The sequence below is a fragment of the Leucoraja erinacea genome, chromosome 14, assembly GCF_028641065.1.
Source record: "Leucoraja erinacea ecotype New England chromosome 14, Leri_hhj_1, whole genome shotgun sequence".
Taxonomy (NCBI): Eukaryota; Metazoa; Chordata; class Chondrichthyes; order Rajiformes; family Rajidae; genus Leucoraja; species Leucoraja erinaceus.
This window is the reverse complement of record NC_073390.1, coordinates 20,538,444-20,551,933: the sequence shown is the minus strand read 5'-3', so window position 1 is coordinate 20,551,933 and position 13,490 is coordinate 20,538,444. Positions and strand designations below refer to the sequence as shown.

At 45.2% G+C, this 13,490-nt stretch overlaps 1 protein-coding gene across 1 annotated transcript in view; it reads right to left on the bottom strand.

The window, feature by feature from the left end:
- LOC129703370 (mediator of RNA polymerase II transcription subunit 12-like protein) overlaps positions 1-13,490 on the bottom strand; it is a 453,395-nt gene that overhangs the window by 418,181 nt on the left and 21,724 nt on the right. The window contains exon 2 of the mRNA XM_055645744.1: positions 11,549-11,653. Coding sequence (XP_055501719.1) covers positions 11,549-11,653 — 105 coding nt within the window. The remainder of the gene's footprint in view (positions 1-11,548; positions 11,654-13,490) is intronic.

Genomic DNA, 13,490 nt, shown 5'->3' with positions numbered 1-13,490 from the left:
TCAAGATTTTATACACCTCTATAAGATCACCCCTCATCCTCCTGCACATTTGCCCAATCATTTTGTGTCTTTTTCAGAAAAACATTACTGTTCTTCCCTAAGAACAATATTTGACCTTTAATCAACATCAAAAGTACAGATGCCATCATTATATAGCGGTAGTTATAAAACCAATCCTATTTGTGTGACCTTGTTGCTCACAAATAGACGACTGCATTTCCTATTCTACAGGAGTTATTACTCTCATGTGCTTAATTGATTGTGAAATGCTATGTCATAGGTCAAGGTTGCGAAGACAGAGAGACAGTTAGATTTAGCTCTTAGGGCTAAAGGAATCAAGGGACATCAGGGAAAAAGCAGGAAAGGGGTACTCATTTTACTTGATCAGCCATGACCATATTGAATGGCAGTGCTGGCTCAAATGGCCAAATGGCCTACTCCTGCACCTATGGTTTTATGTTTCCATGTTTCTCTGAAAACACCATGGAAATCCAATTCTCTCTTCTTGGAAATAGGCTCGGACCAGACCAAATGTGTAGGAAGAAACTGCACCAAAGATGGCTTACACCAAAGATAGACACCAAATGCTGGAGTAACTCAGCAGGTCAGGTAGCATCACGACCCAAAACGCCACCTATTCATTTTCTCCAGAGATACTCCCTGACCCACTGTGTCTATCTATGGACCAGACTAAGATATCACATACAATTCATGACAAATGGAAAGAAAAATACCTTTTTTAAATTTAAGATCAGCAATCAGGCAGAATTAGTGATGGGGTGACTCGAGTTCATCTCTAAAGGTGTTATTTTACCCCAAAGGCCTCACCACCGGCAGCGTAGAAAGCAACTGCTGCTTCCCATCGCAAAGTTGACCTCCACACCAGGGGCTCGACCAGACTGCAATCAATGGCGAGTGAAGTCTTGAGCAAGTGCTGCGTTAATAAAGAGGTAAACCACAAAGTGCTGGAGGAATTCAGCGGGTCAGGCAGCATTTGTGGAGGGAATGGACTGGCACATTTTGGGTTATGACCCTTCTTCAGACCCGAAAAGTCGTCTGTCCATTCTCTCTAGAGATGTTGCCTGACCCTCTGAGTTCCTCCAGTACTTCTCGTTTTGTTCAAGGTTCCGGCATCTTCAGTTACATGCGTCTCCATTATTAAAGAGGCGTTATTCTTCAGATGGGGTTTAATTAAAGTCTTGACACTATTTCTACTGGATCAATAAAGATCCTATGGAACTGATCTGTAACCAATGCCATCAAATACAAGTCTGGCAAGTTTCCTACTGTATGCAGAACATCATCAATTCAATCTACATAGCACGTAACTACAGTTTAACCTAATAAAGTGGGACATGATGTTACAGTTGTTACAAGACGATGGTGATGCTGCATTTGGAGTCCTGTGTTCAGTTGTCCCAGGGCCTGAGCTATAACTTTGGGCAGGCTAGGACTTTATTCCTTGGAGCACAGGAGGCTGAGGGATGATCTTATACATGTATATAAAATTACATGGTGAATAGATAGGAGGAATACAGTCTTTTACTCGGAGTCGGAAGAATCAAAAACAGGGTTAACTTGGGTTAAGATGAGAGGGGCAAGATTTAATAGGAACCCTGAGGAGTAACTTTTTCCATGGAGAGGGTGGAGGGTATTCGGAACGAGCTGCCAGAAGAGGTAGTTGATGCAGGTACTATAACTGCATTTAAACGACATTTGGACAGACACATGGACAGGACAGATATGGGCCGAACATGGGCAAATGGTCAATGGTTATTTATTATCATGTGTACCCAGCTAAAGTGAAGTTTTTTTTGCATACAACTCAGCAAGACTATCATTATACATAAGCACAATCCGCCAGTTAGTACAGAATGTACACAACAGCCCACTGAATCTGTATGCAAGAGGCACCATGTCACAGTCCCAGCTGCAGTTAGCCACAAAGGCCCATTGCAGCCATCACCTCCATCCCGGTTGTGCCGTGAACTGTTGTCCTCTCCTTGCATGGCCCTCTTCCACGCTTGTTCACTCGGGGGAGGGGGTCTCCCGCAGGCGACCTTGAGGGTGCAGAAGGCAAGACTCCCTGGGTTTTCTTACATTTGGATCATTTGTCAATTGTCCGCCTCCCTCCCTCCATCCTCCTCTGACAGTGGACGAGGCAGGCCTGGAGTTGGGATGGGCCACAGCTCACTGGGGCCCTTTGTCCAGCATCCGCTGCCGTCTCCCCCCATCCTCCACTCCGGGCAGGTTCCGGGTTTGCCAGAGGGCGAGCCAGGCCTGCTATGAGGATGGGCCGTGCCCGTGACCCTCAGGGTGGGTTCCCAGCTCCGCAAAACGGATGCAGTTAAAAAAGGCATCTTGGTGCATGGACAAGACGGAACAAAAGGCCTGTTTCCCTGCTTTATGACCCAATTACTTCTTGTTGATGCACTGTATCTTCCACACCACCAATCACTGCGTTTTCTTTATACATGCATCTGTGTGCTGAAATTCCTCGTGGGCTTGCATTCGGCAAGGGATTAACAATTGCATTTTAACATGTGTGGTAAGTTTCATGGTCTCTCATGGGATGCCCATTAAACTTAGAAAACACCCCAGGGGAAAAAAAAACCGTCGAGCCAGGGTACAAGTATTTTAAGGGTAAAGACAAAGGAAAAAGACCACAACAAGGTTTACTTTACAAAATAATTTCTTAAAGCTGTCACAAGAACACCATCATCTTTTAGTGTAGAAATCCAGCACGGATTATCTGTCCCGCAGTCCTTGCCGATCATCGATCACCCGTTCATACTAGTTCTGTGTTATCACATTTTCTCAACCACTCCCTACACACCAGGGGGCAAGTAACATCGGTCAATTAACGCACAAGTCTTCGAGGTGTGGAAGCAAAGTGGAGCGCCCAGAGGACGTTCACAGGTCCAGTGGTCACTACCAGACAGACAGCATCCCAGGTCAGGATCGAACCCGGGAATGGAAATAATTCTCTAGCAGATACATAATTCCCTGAAAATGGTGTCGGCACATGTGGATAGGGTACTCAAGAAGGCTCTCAGTACTTTAGCTTTCACCTGTCAGGGTACTGAGTACAGAAGCTGGGATGTTACAGTTGCACGAGATATTGGTGCGACGACATTTTGGAGTATTGTGTTATGTTTTGGTCACCCTGCTATAGGAAGAATGTCATTAAACAGTAAAGAGTGCAGCGAAGATTTATGATGATTTTGCCAGGACTTGAGAGCCTGAGTTACAGGGAGTGATTGGACAGGCGAGGACTTTGTTCCTTGCAGTACAGGAGACAGAGGGGTGATCTTATACAGGTGTATAGTGTAATGAGGAGAATAGTTAGGGTGAATGCACAATGTCTTTTACCCAAGGTATGAAAATCAAGAACCCGAGATGAAGAGTCAAGAGTGTTTTATGGTCATATGTCTCAGATAGAAAAATTACATTCTTACTTGCAGCAGCACAACCGAATACGTCAACATAGAACACTGGAAAAAATACTAAACAAGAGGAAAAAAAAGTTCAGTGTATATAATATATATATATTATATACACGCACACGCATACCAAAAACAAATCATAATAGTGCAATAACAATAATAGTCTATGCAGTTCAGAGCTTATTTGAGTTTGTAGCGTTTAATAGCCTAATGGCTGTAGGGAAGAATCTGTTCCTGAACCTGGACTTTACAGTTTTCAGGCTCCTCTACCTTCTTCCCGATGGCAGAAGTGAAATGAGAGTGTGGCCAGGGTGGTGTGAGTCTCTGATGATGTTGGCTGCCTTTAGGTGAGAGGGCGAGGATGTAATATGTGCTGAAAGGGCAACTTTTTCACACAGCTGCCAGAGGAGGTAGAAGAGGCAGGTACTATAACAACATTTAAAAGGCATTTGGACAGGTACATGGAGGAGAAAGGTTTAGAGGGATATGGGTTCAACATGGGCAGGTGGGACTAGAGTATATGGGGCATCTTGGTCAGCATGGGCAAGTTGGGCCGAAGGGCCCGTTTCTCTGCTGTATGACTATGACTTTTTGACTGATTTAACAAATGCAATTTCTGGCCAATATTGTATTATATGTTATAGCAATCTTACTCACAATCAATACAAAAATGAAATAATAGGAATTCTCCTCCATTTATAAACCCGAGCCCAAAGCCCCCGTGGCTCACTAGTACTGCCCAGGTTGGCTGCTGGCCTATGGATGGTGATGAAAGAACTGGATTATTAAATGATCCAATATTTATCCACAGCTTCAGTATCTTTAAGCCAACACTGGCAAGGAGAGGATATGTTTCTGCAACTCGAGTTCAGATGGAATCTCATCACAATTACTGTTCCGGAAGTGAGAACATTGAGCCAAAGTTTTACATTATGCTTCCATTTTAGTGGCTGCTCTTTAGGTTTGTAGTTTAGATTTAGTGACAATAAACAAACGAAACCTCTCCACCACACCCGGGAGGGTCCCAGAGACCCGGTGTTGATCCTGATTACAGTGCTATCTGTACAGAGCTTGTACGTTCTTCCTGTGACCGCGTAGGATTTCTCCACTTTCCTCCCACATCCCAAAGATGTGCAGGTTGGTAGGTTACTTAAACTGTAAATTGTCCCAAGTTTTAGCGATACAGCATAGAATACAGCATAGTTCGGCCCATCGACTCCACGCCATCCAACGATCACTCATTCACTAGTTCTGTCCTACACACTAGGCAGCACAGTGGCGCAGCGGTAGAGTTGAATCCTTACAGCGCGAGAGACACCGGGTTCGATCCCGACTACGGGTACTGTTTGTGCAGAGTTTGCACGTTCTCCCTGTGACCGCATGGATTTTCTCTGTGTCTCCAGTTTCCTACCACATCCCAAAGACGTGTGGGTTTGTAGATTAATTGGCTTCTGTACATTGTCCCCCAGTGTGTAGGATAGAACTAGTGTACACGGGTGATCGCTGGTTGGCCTGGTCTTGATGGACCACTGTATCGCTAAAACTAAAACTAGGGACAATTTACAGATGCCAATTAACCTACCAACCTGCATGTCTGGGATGTGGGAGGAATGCGGAGAGGTCCCATGCGATCACAGGGAAAACGTACAATATCCATACAGATAGCACAGTAGTCAGGATCACACCTGGGTGTCTGGATCCCACCTGGGTGTGGTGAAGAGGTTTAGTTAAAGTTATTGTCACATGTACTGAGGTACAGTAAAAAACTTTTGTGTTACGTGTTATCCGATCAACAAAAAGATTATACACAAAGTGTGAGCGATCAGCCACATCGTCAACAAAACTGCATCAACATAATGGGCCGACTGGTCTCCTTTGTCAGTGTAATTCCTGTATTTAGAATGACTCTTTTCCCTGGATGTTATTTACATGCTGAGCACTTCCATTTGTGTTTCTGTGTTTAGTGTTCACCAGATTCTCCGCTCCTGCATCAAGAATGCTTTTTTTGCCCCACAGAAGTTGCTTCAGGTTTTGCAGTTTCTAGCTGAAACTCAAGACCAAGACATCTGTACAGCAGCTGGACTTATCCGTCATTCATAACTTTCAAGTGAAATCAACAGGGCAGACACTTCATTTCTAAGAAATGCCAAATCCAATTCTAACCACACAATGACAACTATTCCTTATAGATGCAGAATAGTTAAGCATGCAATCAAAAACATTATAGGTTTAAGCACAGGGTTACAGCAATCCAAATGCAAATAACTGGGGAGATCTTCCCTTTACTGAGACAAAAGATATGTTTAGTTTAGTTTATTATTGTCAAGTCTATCGAGGTATAGTGTAAAGCTTTTTGGTTGCATGTAAGCCAGTCACCGTAAAGAATGTATACAATTACAATCAGGCCGTCCATAGAATACAGGATTAATGGAATAACTAGACTAAGTGGGACCCAGTCACCACGTGGGAGAGGAAGTGTGTATGTGGGCTGGAGGGGTTTGCGAGGGGGCGGAGGAGGAGGGATGTGGGGGGGGGGGGGGGGGGGGGGGGGGGGTGGTGGGGCGAGGAGGGAGGATGTGGGAGGGGGTGGTTTGGGGGGGGGGTGGGTGTGGGCGGGGGGTGTTTGGAAGGGAGGGATGGGTGTTGTGGACAAAGGGTTTGTGGGTGGGGAGGAGTGAGTGTTGGTGTGGGGGGGGGGATGGGGGGTTGTTGGGGGGGGGGGGGGGTTGTGGGGAGAGGGGGGTGTTGTGGGGGAGAGGGGGTGTTGTGGGGGAGAGAGTGGTGTTGTGGGGGAGAGGGGGGGTGTTGGGGGATGTGGTGTGGGGCGGCGTGTGTGGCATTTTGGGGAGGCTTTGTGTTGGGGGGGCTCATTGTGGGGTGGATGGGTGGGGGGGGGGTTTGTGGGGGGGGAGGAGTTGTGGGAGGGGGGTATGTGTGGGCAGGGGGGCGTTTGGGGGAGAGGGGTTTGTGGGCAGGGGGGGGAGAGAGCTCGGATAAAAGACGGGGAAGAGCCTCGGGGAGAGTGGGGTATTATGGGGGAGGGGAGCAAGAGCCAGCGAGGGAGACCAGAGGGTAAGAGGTTGGGGGTGCGATGGGGCATCACAGCGGGCGCACGACTTGCAGACTCAGCCCCGCCTCCGGAGCTTTATTCTCCTCTCCCCGCCTGGTGATTAACAGCAAAGATTAACAGCGGGTGCCGGAAGGGGCGTTACCTTCACGGTGACTGACAGGTGAGAAGACCAATCTGCTGATCTCACGATCTTCAGGTTTTGCAGTTTCTAGCTGATCTTCCACTGATCGGAACAAAACTTGGTGGCATGGAGCAGAGGAGAACGGTGAGTAAGGTGGCGATTAATCCTTGCGACATAGGGTAGCATTTTTGCGCAAATGTAATATAACGCAGACCGGAAGTGGTCAAGATGAGAGTTTTAGTAATTGTATAGATGTTCAGTGCACAATAAAGTCCAGTAAAGACCAATTAAAGGTAGTCCGAGTGTCCCCAATAAGGTAGATGGGAGGTCAGGACCTCTCTCCAGTTGGTGAAAGGATGGTTCAGTTGCAGGATACCAGCTGGGAAGAAACTGTCCCCTAATCTAGTCACAACAGAAAAAAATAAATCTGACGAAGGATCTTCATCCTACTACATTAATTGTACTCTCTCCACAGATGCTGCCTGGCCTGCTGAGTGTCTACAGTATTTTTAGCTTTTAATATCAGAAAAAGTTAACATTCTTAATGACAAAGGAAGGCAATTATTACTCCTATTGGCTTCGGAGAGTTTCTAAAAATAAAAATCATCTTAAAGAACACACACAAAAAAAGAGCTGGTAGAGCTACTGCCTCACAGCTCCAGAGAATCAGGTTCAATCCTAACCTTGAATGCTGTCAGAGTCATACAGCAGGCCCTTTGGCCCATCCATGCCAACTAAGAGGCCCCATCTACACTAAACCCAGCTGCCCACATTTGGCTCCTATCCCTATAAACCTTTCTGATCGATGTACCCGCCCAAATGTCTTTTAAATAGTGTTATACTGTCTATGTGGAGTTTGCACACGCTCCAGACCACAATTGGCCTTAACCATTTTGGCAGTTGAATACTCAAATTTGTGTGACGTTTCGGGTAGGAAACCTTCTTCAGACTTCAGACTCCAGTCTGCAAAAGGATTCCGACCCAAAACGTCACCTATCCCTTTTCTTCATAGATGCTACCTGACCCACTGAGTTACTCCAGCATCTTGTGTCTCTCTGCTACTTAAGTCGACTGCCTAGACCTAGAAGGCATCAGGTTTCTTGAGTGTTGTTGAAGCTGCTTTCATTCAGGCAAGGCAAGAATACTGCATCGTACTCCCAACTTCCAACTGCAAGGTGGTGAAAAGTTTTGCGAAGTCAATAGGTGAATCACTTGCCATTTACCTCCACAAAACTGGGAATAAAATTATTTCCAGTGTCCCCGCTTGTTAACAATGTAAAAGCAGCCTTAATGTACCAATCCATTGCAAAGAAACCTTTATTCTTTGCACAATGAGCAAAAAGAACAAAAGTGAAAACATGCTTAGTGCCAGGATCTTAAGTCACATTTGCCACCATGGCAACAAGGATGTATAGAGTGTGCATAATAGGCTGAAAATACTGAAAACCCCCATCTCAGAAAAGACATCCCATTAGATTCAAACACCTGAACCAACAATTGGTGCAAGATTTCAATTAGGCCAAGTCAAGAGGGAGATAAAGCAGTTTGTTTCAAACAATAGAAAGTGAAATAAAGCAGCAATAATGTCAAGACTACAGCAATCATTTTGCATTATTCCAGTAAAACATGTTTAATATTAAAAACAGATTCCTTAACCCCAACTAGCACAATTTCCAACACCTGATGATGACAAAAAAATGTTTTTGCTCTGCAAAGAAAAATAGGCAGATGATTAAAGTGTAGAGCGTTTAAGGCATGCATTATCATAAGATGATGTGATAGTAGATTTAGGCCATTCGGCCCATCAAGTTAACTCCACTGATCTATCTCTCCCTCCTAATCCCATACTCCCCCCATTATCTCCATAACCTTGACACCCATACTAATCAAGAATCTTTCTATCTCTGCCTTAAACATATCCACTGACTTAGGCTCCACAGCCTGTGGCAAAGAATTCCACAGATTCACCACACTCTGACTAAAGAAATTCCTCCTCATCTCCTTACTAAAAGAACATTCTTTAATTCTGAGGCTATGACCTCTAGTCCTAGATTGTTCCACAAGTGGAAACATCTCTCCACAACCATGCTATCCAAGCCTTTCACTATTCTTATGTTTCATTGAGGTCCCCCTCAGTCTTCTAAACTCCAGTGAGTACAGGCCCAGTGCCGTCTAATGCTTAATCATCAGAATTCATCAGAAAAGTTCACACAAGGAAGCAACATCTCGTTAAATGCTTGACATTGAATCCGGCATGTTCGAGAGTTGCTGCCTCGCAGGGCTAGAGACCCAGGTTCGATCCTGACTACAGGTGCTGCCTGTAGAGTTTGCATGTTCTCCCTTGTGTGTTTATTTCCGGGTGGTCCAGTTTCCTCCCCCACGTTTAGGTTTGTAGGTTAATTGGTTTTGGTAAAATTGTAAATTGTCCCTAGTGTACAGGATAGTGCTTGCGTACGGGGTGATTGCTGGTTGGACGGATTCAGTGGGCCGAAGGGCCTTTTTCCAGGCTTTATCTCAAAACTAAAGAAGATTTACGAGGATGTTGCCAGGACTCGAGGCCCAGGGCAATAAGGAAAGGTTGGGCAGGCCAGGGCTTTATTTCTTGGAGCAAAAGAGGATGAGGAGTGATCTCATAGATGTGTACAAAAGCAAGAGGGGAATAGATAGGTTTAATGCCAGAGTGGAGGATTCAAAAACCAGAGGACACTGGTTTAAGGTGAGAGGGGAAAGACTTTTATAAGAAATTGAAGGGCAAATGTTTCCACACAGAGGATGGTGGGCATATGCAACGAACTGTCAGAGGAGGTAGTTGAGGCAGGTACTATGCCAACATTATTAATTTTTTTTTAAATATTTTTTTAATTAGAAGCCATGTACAATCGTATAAATCATGGCATATAACATAATATATTTTGTGTACCACTTCGTGTTTTAAATGTAACAATATAAAAATAATAGACGCAAGAAAAGAAGAAAAATGAAGAGATTAAGGAAAGTAGTGATGTGTAGGCCCCACTATGACAACATTTGCAACATTTGGACAGGTGCATAATCGGAAAGGATATGGGCCAAACACGGGGCAGGTGTGACAAGTTAAGATGGGGCACATTGGTCGGCATGGACAAGTTGGGTCAAAGGGCCTGCTGTATCAACAAATGAATCTTTTTCCTGTACGCCACCTGGACGTGCACCCATTTCTCCCAATAAGGTGCCTCCCTTTCCCATCCCTCCCCCTTCCCTTCCCACCTATATCATTTCCTCTGGCCTCATAATTCATGCCCCTACTCTCCTGATCACACAGCCTTTTCTCTCCTTATTATCTCTGCCCTTTATCCACTCATCTGACAACCCTCCTCACCTGTATCCACCTATCACTTAGCTAGCTTTGTCCCACCCCTCACCTCTCTTCCAGCATTCTGCCCCCTTCAACAATCAGTCTAAAGAAGGTCCCAACCCACATCCTCCACAGATGCTGCCTGACCCCACTGAGTTATTCCTGCACTCTGTGTCCTCTCAACCTAATAGCCTGCCAGATTGTGTTCAGTTCTGGCCACCATGCTATAGAAAATTCATTGTCAAGCTGGGAAGGGTACAGAGAAGATTTACAAGGATGTTGCCAGGGCTAGAAGGTCAGAGCTAAAGGGAGAGGTTGAGTAGGCTGGGACTCTCTTCCTTGGAGCGCAGGAGGATGAGGGGTGATCTCATCGAGGTGTATAAAATCATGAGTGGAATAGGTCGGGTAGATGCACAGAGTCTCTTTCCCGGAGTAGGTGAATTGGGAACCAGAGTTTAAGGTGAAGGGGGAAATATTTAATAGGAATCGGAGGGGTAACTTTTTCACACAAAGGGTGGTGGGTGTATGGAACAAGCTGCCAGAGGAGATAGTTGAGGCAGTGACTATACCAACATTTAACAAACAGTTGGACAGGCACATGGATAGGACAGGTTCGGAGAGATATGGACCAAATGCGGGCAGATGAAACTAGTGTAGCTGGGACATATTGGCCGGTGTGGGCAAGTTGGGCCGAATGGCCTGTTTCCACACTGTATCACTCTATGACTTTGTCTTCCCCTTCCTCTCTTCCAGCTTTCTTCCCCCTCCCCCCGCTCTACAATCAGTCTGAAGAAGGGTCCCAACCAGAAAGGTCACCCATCAACATCCACGTCTTCCACAGATGCTTCCTGATCCAGTGAATTTCTTCAGCACCATGTGTTTATTGCACAATATTCCAGTATAAATTCAAGTTAGTAAATTCTTGGAGCAGAATTAGGCCATTCGGCCCATCAAGTCTATTTCGCCATTCAAACATGGCTGATCTTTCATTGACTCTCAACCCCATTCTCCTGCCTTCACCACATTACCCCCAACACACTTACTAATCAAAAATCTGTCAATTTCCGTCTTAAAAATATCCATTGACGACCTCCACAGCCTTCTGTGGCAATTAATTCCGCAAATTCACCACCCTCTGACGAAAGAAATTCCTCCTGATCTACTTTCTAACGGTACGTTCTTTTATTCTGAGGCTATGCCCTCTGGTCCTAGACTCTTCCACCTGTGGGACCACCTTCTCCACATCCACTCTATCCACACCTTTCACTATTTGGTAAGTTTCAATGAGGTCCCTCCTTATTCTTCTAAACTCCAGCAAGTACAACCCCAGTGCCATCAAAGTTCATCATATGTTACCCCAATCATTCCTGGCATCATTCCAGTAAACCTCCTCTGGACCCTCTCCAATGCCAGCACATCCTTCCTCAGATATAGCGTCCAAAACTACTCACAATATTCCAAATGCGGTCGGAGCAGTGCCTGATGAAGTCTCAGCATTACATCCCTGTTATTATATTCAGGTCTTGAAAAAACTGCTATCATTTGTCTGCAGTTCCTTGCATCTCCCAATCTCTTACCTTAGCTGGGTTGATGACAATATTCCTGGCCGATCCGTGTTCATCCCCAGAGAAGGCAGGCTGATTATTGAATCCCTGCTTTACATTCACTGCAGTCAACTCATCCTGCAACACAAGAGACAATGGATCAGTTCGATCAAATCACGACTGTAAAATACCACAATGATGAGTCCATAGGAGTCTTTCTGTCCAACTCCTGCGGCTGATTAAGCCAAGAATTCCATTGGCAAAGCAGAGAACAATGCAGAAACCAATCAATTGCTTTACCACTATCAAAATGGCACAAAGAATTGAAGGAGACAATTGCTTTCTGGTCGCTTGAGAAAAGTTGCTGATCAAGAACGAAGATTGCAAAACGTGGTGAACCCTGCCCGGTCCATCACGGGAACTGACCTCCCCACCACCAGAGGGATCTACAGGAGTCACTGCCACAACAAGGCAGCCAGCCAGCATCATCAGAGACCCACACCACCCTGGCCACACTTTCATCTCATTCCTGCGATGAAAACTGAAAACTGTAACGTCCATGTTCAGGAACACAGGAACAGCCTCTTCCCTAGATCCATCTGGTTGTTAAACACTACAACCTCCAAATAGGGTTCGAACTATGTAGATTTGGAGGCATTATTCTCGATTTTACACTATTCCTTATCTGTTGTGCTGCTGCAAATGAGAATTTCATTGTTCTGCTTCAGGACATATGACAATAAAACATTCTTGATTCTCCTGACTTAAGCCCATAGTCCCACAACCAGCCATGATAATTAGGATAGTGCCTCAAATAGGTAACTCAGCCGTAACAGACTTGCTCTGTGTTCTATTTTGACTGTGACATTTGCAAAGTTGCTTTTCTAGATCTTTGCGTTTCCATACTCAAGGTCCTCACAAGATATATTAGCGGGAAACGTTGATCGAACGTCACTGTTAAAGCAATAGATAACAACATAAATTACTTGGGAAGGTGCAGCATGGTTTAAATGTCACTGGATTCACAGCAACGCACGAAACGCTGCTGATCCATTTGACAAAAAGAGGTCGACACAACACCTGTGTCTTAACTCACCAACACAGCTTGAAATACATGCAACTGGGTCAGAATAATAAATAATCTGTGCCCCAGAGAGCTGAGTTTTCACATCCAAACCTTGCGCAACTCTTCCCTAACATCATCGATAACTACAATCCCGAGGGTCGTTCAATGCCCCACCAACAACTCATTAGTTTCGACTTTAGAGATACAGCGGATCCCCACCAACCAACAATCATCCATACACTAGTTGCATCCTGCACACTGGGGACAATTTACAGAAGCCAATTAACCTACAAACCTGCTTGTCTTTGGAGTGTGGGAGGAAATCGGACAACCGGAGAAAACCCATGCAGTCACGGGGAGAACATACAAACTCCATTCAGACAGCACCCGTAGTCAGGATTGAACCCGGGCCTCTGGTGCTGTGAGGCAGCAACTCTACCGCTGCGCCACTTTAATGCCGCTCAGTCTAAAGAGATTTGAACTTCAGTTTGTTTTAGAACACTGCGTTGCTCTGTAATTTTCTTTAAAATGCTGTAAATTATGCAATGGCCAAAACCCCTTTTATGCACGTCCCTCATTAGAGGTGATTTACTTTTGATGGCAGGTGATGAACCTAATGTAGTAGGGCTGATTTTACCCATTACACACATGATGGGCAGAATGGTCACCTGCGGTATGCATTTTTTGTGAATCTGTGCAGACCTTGAGGTTACAGTGACAGTATCTCAATATTGGTTGTTTAAAACAAAACGCTTTGCAATGTTAAGTTGTACTGTAATTGAAGAACAGCTTCTAGAACAGTGTCTCTTCTTCCTGAGGAGACTGAAGAAGGTCCATCTGTCCCCTCAGATCCTGGTGAACTTCTACCGCTGTACCATCGAGAGCATCCTTACCAACTGCATCACAGTA